Genomic DNA, 6,565 nt, shown 5'->3' with positions numbered 1-6,565 from the left:
GAGCCTGTGCTCCGCAACGGGAGAGGCCACAACAGTGAGAGGCCCGCGTACCGCAAAAAAAAAAAAAAAAAAAAAAAAAAAAGTCCTTCTCTGGTGCCTAAAATTCCATGGATGAAAAAGCACCTTAAGGATTATCTGAAACAAGGATATCGTAACTGGTTTCAGACACTATTAACATAGATGTTATATTTGTTAAATATGTCGTCTCATTAACAGTGACTATCTTTTCTTATTGGTCACTTAGCACTGTTAGAACACCTAAAATAATCCTAACAACAACTACCACTACTATTCTTAAGTGAGCAACTACCGTATGTCTGATTTCATACTAGGTAATTTTGCATGCTTATATCTGTGCTAAAGAGATAGATAATATTATTTCCCACTTATACAGATGAGAAGTGTAAGGCTCAGAGAGGTTTAGTGGCTTGTCCAGAGGGTTCAGTAAGTGATGGAGTCCAGCCTCAAACCCAGCACTGTCCAATTCCAAAGACTTGCATTAACTGCCTTGCTACACCTAACACATAGAATGGCATGTCTATACATTGGGTTGGCCAAAAAGTTTGTTCAGGTTTTTCCATAACATCTTACAGAAGACCCAAAAAAACTTTTTGGCCAACCCAATATACGCTCACCTTTTCCACCAGGGCATGAAAATCTGGAAAGCATCTCAGGGCCTAACATTGTGTTAGGCAGCCTCTAAGATGACTCTAAATGATCCCTGCCTCCTGATATTCACAACCTTGTATAATTCTCTCCCCTTAAGGGTGGGCTGGACTAAATGTGTGAATAGCAACAGTGATGGGATGTCACTTCTGAGATAAGGTTATAAAGGGCTGCAGTTCTCATACTGGGTGTTTTCTCACATGCTCTTTCTCGTTTGGACTACGCACTTGGGGAAGCCAACTGCCATGTCATGAGGTAGCCCTGTGCGGAGATCCAAATGGTAAGGAACTGAGAGAGGCCTCTGTATTAGTTTCCTAGAGCTGCTGTAACAAATCACCACACACTGGTCGGCTTAAAACAGGAGAAATATATTCTCTCACAGCTCTGGAGGCTAGAAATCCCAAATCAAGGTATCAGCAGGGACATGCTCCCTCTGAAGGCTCTAGAGTCGACTCTCTCCTTGCCTCTTCCTAGCTTCTGGTGGCCCCCAGGAATCCTTGGTGTTCCTTGGATTGTAGCTGCATCACTCCAATCTCTGCCTTCATCTTCACATGGCCTTCTTCTCTGTGTTTCTGTGTATCCTCTCTTCTTCTGATAAGGATACTAGTCATTGGATTTAGGGCCTGCTCTAAGCTGGTATGACCTCATCTTAACTTGATTACATCTGCAAAAACTCTATTTCCAAATAAGGTCACATTCACAGGTACCAGGAGTTGGAACTTGAACATATCTTTTTGGGGCACATGATGCAACCTGCTACAGCCTCCATCCAGCATCCAGAGTGGAAATGAGGCTTTCCAATGACCATATGAGTGATTTTGGAAGTGGATTCTCCAGCCCCAGTCAAGCCTTCAGATGAGACTGAAGTCCCAGTCAACAGCTTGACTGGAACCTTATGAGAGAACTTGAGCCAGAGGTACCTAGCTAAGCTATGCCCAGATTTTTGAGCCACGGAAACTGTGAGATAGTAAATATGTGCTTTTTATTTTTTTGTTATTTTTTTTAATTTTTTGGCTGCACTGCACAGCATGTGGGATCTTAGCTCCCCAACCAGGGATCGAACCCACGCTCCCTGCATTGGAAGCATGGAGTCTTAACCACTGGACCACCAGGGAAGTCCCAGATATGTGTTTTTTGTTTGTTTGGTTTTTTAAATTAATTTTTATTGGAGTATGGTTGCTTTACAATGTTGTGTTTTCTTGTTTTTTGTTTGTTTGTTTGTTAAATTAATTTTTATTGGAGTATAGTTGCTTTACAACGTTGTGTCCAAATATGTGTTTTATAAGCCACTAACTGTGGAGGTAATTTGTTATGCAATAATAGATAACTAATACAACCTTGCCTGGCACATAGCTTGTTCAGTCTTTCAATTAATAGGGAATTGACTACTTCAATAACCTGTCTCTCTAACTGTTAGATAGCTGTTAGGAAGTCCTTAAGTTGGTCCTGTTTTGGCCCATGGAGCCACAAAAAAGAGAGCCTATTCCCTCTTCTACCTGACAATACCTCAAATATTAGAATTCAGCAATTATGACTCCCTAAGCTTACTTCGTTAACTGTTCTTCCTCAAATTTTGAGATTCTTCAACATCCTGATTACCCTTTCAAGGAAGGATTCCAGTCTGCCAATGCACCTATTACAATGTGGTGCCCAGGATGGAATACTGTATACTTTTGATGTGGCCAGGACACTGTGCCCCTCCCTTGTTCTGGTTGCTGCACTATCACTGCTGCTTATGACTGCAATATGCCTTTGGGGGATACTTAAGGGACCGATGTTGAGTCACTTTGAGCTTACAGTCAAAGAAAACCCTATCCCTCGCCCCACAGCACACACATCCATAAGGGACATGTCTTTCCAATCTTGTACTTGACCCTGGCACATAGCTTGCTCAGCCTCTCAATTAATAAATGAGACTGATTTTCTTCAAACCTAGATATATGTTTATCTCTATAAAATGCCATCAAGGTCATTGTCCTACTCTTTTTTTTTTTTTTTTTTTTTTGTGCGGTACGCAGGGCCTCTCACTGCTGTGGCCCCTCCCGCCGCAGAGCACAGGTTCCGGACGCGCAGGCCCAGCGGCCATGGCTCACAGGCCTAGCCTCCCCGCAGCATGTGGGATCCTCCCGGACCAGGGCACGAACCCGTGTCCCCTGCATCGGCAGGCGGACTCCCAACCACCGCGACACCAGGGAAGCCCCATTGTCCTACTCTTGATTCTGCTACCAGCACATAGGATAGTACTCTAGCATTGCACAATCTGCAGATTTAATCATGCCTGCCTTCTGTATTTTTGTTCAGGTGGTTAACAAAGATACAGATAGGACAGAAGAGAGGATAACACCATTTGGACTGCAAATTTTCAAAGAGTTGCATATTGTAAATTAACCCTGAGTGATTTGACAATAATTAAACAGAAAATACATTTCAATTGTAAGTATTCTCTGGCTGACGTCAAGAATGAAGAACAGGGACTTCCCTGGTGGCGCAGTGGTTAAGAATCTGCCTGCCAATGCAGGGGACGTGGGTTCGAGCCCTGGTCCGGGAAGATCCCACATGCCACGGAGCAACTAAGCCCGTGCGCCACAACTACTGAGCCTGCGCTCTAGAGCCCGCGAGCCAGAGCTACTGAGCCCGTGTGCCACAACTACTGAAGCCTGCACGCCGAGAGCCCGCGCTCTGCAACAAAAGAAGCCACCGCAATGAGAAGCCCGCGCACAACGAAGAGTAGCCCCCGCTCGCCGCAACTAGAGAAAGCCCGCGTGCAGCAGTGAAGACCCAACGCAGCCAAACATAAATAAAATTTTAAAAAAAGAAAGAAGAACAGCCCTTTCCCACAATCAATTTTCTGCTTCAACTTAGTTTCCATGCATCAGTGGTTTAACTTTTAATAAAATCCCATTCTCTTACCTATACTCATTGCTTGACTCCAATTACTCCAGAGTTTGTCATCCTCATAGCATAACTTATTTGTTTTGACTCTTATTCTGACTGTGTTCAAAGTATCAGGAAGAACACCAGGGACCATGAAACAAATTGTACCCTTAGACATAAAATAAAAGCACACAAGGAATATTACCAGCTTATTCTCTTTCTCTGCTTCTGAATCCTAAATATAATTATCTGCCAAATTTTGTATATGACTAAGACTTTGTATTGCAATACAAATTATCTGACTTTAACTCCTGAAAAAGAAAATTGGCAATAATCCACAGAACAAAGTAGTTTGTTTTTCTCAAAGCAGTTCAAATTTAGGATATGCTCACCCTGCCCCACCCCCAATTACTCTATGAGTTTAAGCCCAAATAGCTAAAATTGAATTTACTGACCTCTAGGTTTCCTTCAAATTCTGAATTCTGACATTTGGCTTCTTCAACCTTGAAAATATAAAAAATGAATAAATTCAAAAAGTTTTAAAGACCACACTTTATATCATTTAACCATTTTAACAAGTTTTCTTTTATGCCATTATCAGAGGACCAGGTGCAGTGAAAAAAGGTAGGTTTTTAAAAATAAGTGGTCAATTACATATCCATATGTGAAAAAAAAGAATCTTGACCTCCTACCTCACACTATTTACTAAGTCAATTCCATGTGGATTGCAGATCTAAATGTGAAAGTTAAAATAAATAAATAAATAAATACGTAAATACAGCAAGCTTTTAGATGAAAACACAGAACATCCTCATGACCTTAAAGTAGGAAGATATCTTAAATAGGACCAAAAAATTATTAACCATAAAGGAAAAATTTTTATAAAATAATCTGTATTAAAATTAAAAGCTTCTGTTTATCAAAAGATATCCTATTAAGGAAATTAAAAGGTAATGCATAGAGTGAGAAAAGATATTTGCAGTTTCTGACAAAGGACTTGCATATATATATAAAATATATATTTATATATAATACACACACATACATATACCTCATAAATTAATAAGAAAAAGACAGACAACCCAATAGAAAAGTGGCAAAAGACGTGAACAGATATTTCACAAGAGGATATTCAAATTGCCAATAAACATAGGAAAAAGTGCTCAACTTCATTAGTTATCGGGAAAATGCATATTAAATCCACAAGATAACGATACACACACCTACTGGACAATACCAAGTGTTGGTGACGATGTAAAGCATCTAGCACTCTCAATTTCTGCTTTTAGTAGTGTAAATCGGCACAACCATTTGGGAAAACTTATTCTCTACTAGAGACAAGCATATGTAACCCTATGGCCCATATATGCGCAACAGAAATGTACACACATGTGCACCAAGAAATAAGTGTGCAAATGTTCATAAAAACTCTATTCATAAAATTCCAAACTGGAAACTATTCAAATGTCTATCAGTGGGAGAATGGATAAATCAAATGTGGTATATTGACATGATGGAATGAATGCAATGAGATGCATCTTCAACCACAGGCAACAATATCGGTGAATCTCATAAACATAACATTGAACAAGAGAAGACAGACACACAAAAAAGTTCTGTATAATTCGTTTTTATAAAGTTTAAAAAGAGGCAACAAAATTAATCTATGGGATTAGAAGTCAGGATAATAATTGTTCTTTGGGAAAGTAGTGACCAAAAGGAGTCGTGATTGAGCTTCTAGGGTACTGGTTATGTAAGTGAAAAATCATTTGCGAAAAATCAGTGAGCTGTACATAATGACTTCTGCAACTTTTCTATAGTATACTATATATAATAAAAAGTTAAAAAAAGAAAACTATTATGCTCCGTGGTTGAGAGTATAATATACCAAAAATGACTGGGTTAGAGAAAATCAAGTAAAACGCAATTTTCTCCTCTACACAATTTAAGTCACGTGCCGTCTGATGTAAAGAGAATAAGCAGTTCCTAAAATGTAAATATTTCCAAATCAACACATGAAAATCTGTTGCTTAGTTAAATAGTCTACTTCTGGCCAACAGGTGCATGAAAAGATGTTCAACATCACTAATCATTAGCGAAATGCAAATCAAAACCACAATGAGATATTATCTCATACTTGTTAAATGGCTATCATCAAAAAGATAAGAGATAACAAGTGCTGGAGAGGGTGTAGATAAAAGGAAACCCTCGTGCACTGTTGGTGGGAATGTAAACTGGTGCGGTGACTTTGGAAAACAGTATGGAGGTTCCTCAAAAAATTAAAAATAGAACTACCATACGATCTAGCAGCCCCAAGGAAATCCTGCCATTTGTGACAACATGGATGAAACTTGAGGGCATTAGGCTAAGTGAAATAAGTCAGAGAGAGAAAGACAAATACTGTATGATCTCACTTGTATGTAGAATCCAAAAAAGTCGAATTCACTGAAGCGGAGAGTAGAATGGTAATTGCCAGAGGCTGGGGAGTGAGGAAAATGGGAAGATGTTGGTCAAGGGTGCAAATTTTCAGTTATGTATTCTGGGGATCTAATGTACAGCATGACGATTACAGTTAATAATACCGTGTTGTACAGAAACTAACACAACACTGTAAATCTACTATACTCCAATAAAAATTAATTAAAAAATACTGTATTGTATACCTGAAGTTTGCTAAGAGAGATCTTGTGTGCTCATCACACACACAAAAAAGGTAAGTTTGTGAGGTGATGAATGTGTTAACTTGTTTGTGATAATCATCTCACAATGTATATGTATATTAAATCATGTTGTACACCTTAAAATAATCACATTGTACAACCTAAATATATACAATTTTTACTTGTAAATCATACCTCAATAAAGATGGAAAAAATAGTCAACTTCTATCAAAGAGATGTTTAAACATGGGACAAAGACCAGAACACACGCTATGATCTTTGGCATTCAATGTCATTCACTAGGGCTTCCCTGGTGGCGCAGTGGTTGAGAGTCCGCCTGCCGATGCAGGGGACGCGGGTTCGTG

At 39.3% G+C, this 6,565-nt stretch overlaps 1 protein-coding gene across 1 annotated transcript in view; it reads right to left on the bottom strand.

The window, feature by feature from the left end:
- IL13RA1 (interleukin 13 receptor subunit alpha 1) overlaps nt 1-6,565 on the bottom strand; it is a 67,255-nt gene that overhangs the window by 19,832 nt on the left and 40,858 nt on the right. The window contains exons 7-8 of the mRNA XM_024128174.3: nt 3,996-4,043; nt 3,577-3,709 (exon numbers count right to left, since the gene is read on the bottom strand). Coding sequence (XP_023983942.1) covers nt 3,577-3,709; nt 3,996-4,043 — 181 coding nt within the window. The remainder of the gene's footprint in view (nt 1-3,576; nt 3,710-3,995; nt 4,044-6,565) is intronic.

Source organism: Physeter macrocephalus, chromosome 21 (genome assembly GCF_002837175.3).
Source record: "Physeter macrocephalus isolate SW-GA chromosome 21, ASM283717v5, whole genome shotgun sequence".
NCBI lineage: Eukaryota > Metazoa > Chordata > Mammalia > Artiodactyla > Physeteridae > Physeter > Physeter macrocephalus.
The sequence above is the reverse complement of the archived record's forward strand: the minus strand, read 5'-3'. Positions and strand labels throughout refer to the sequence as shown.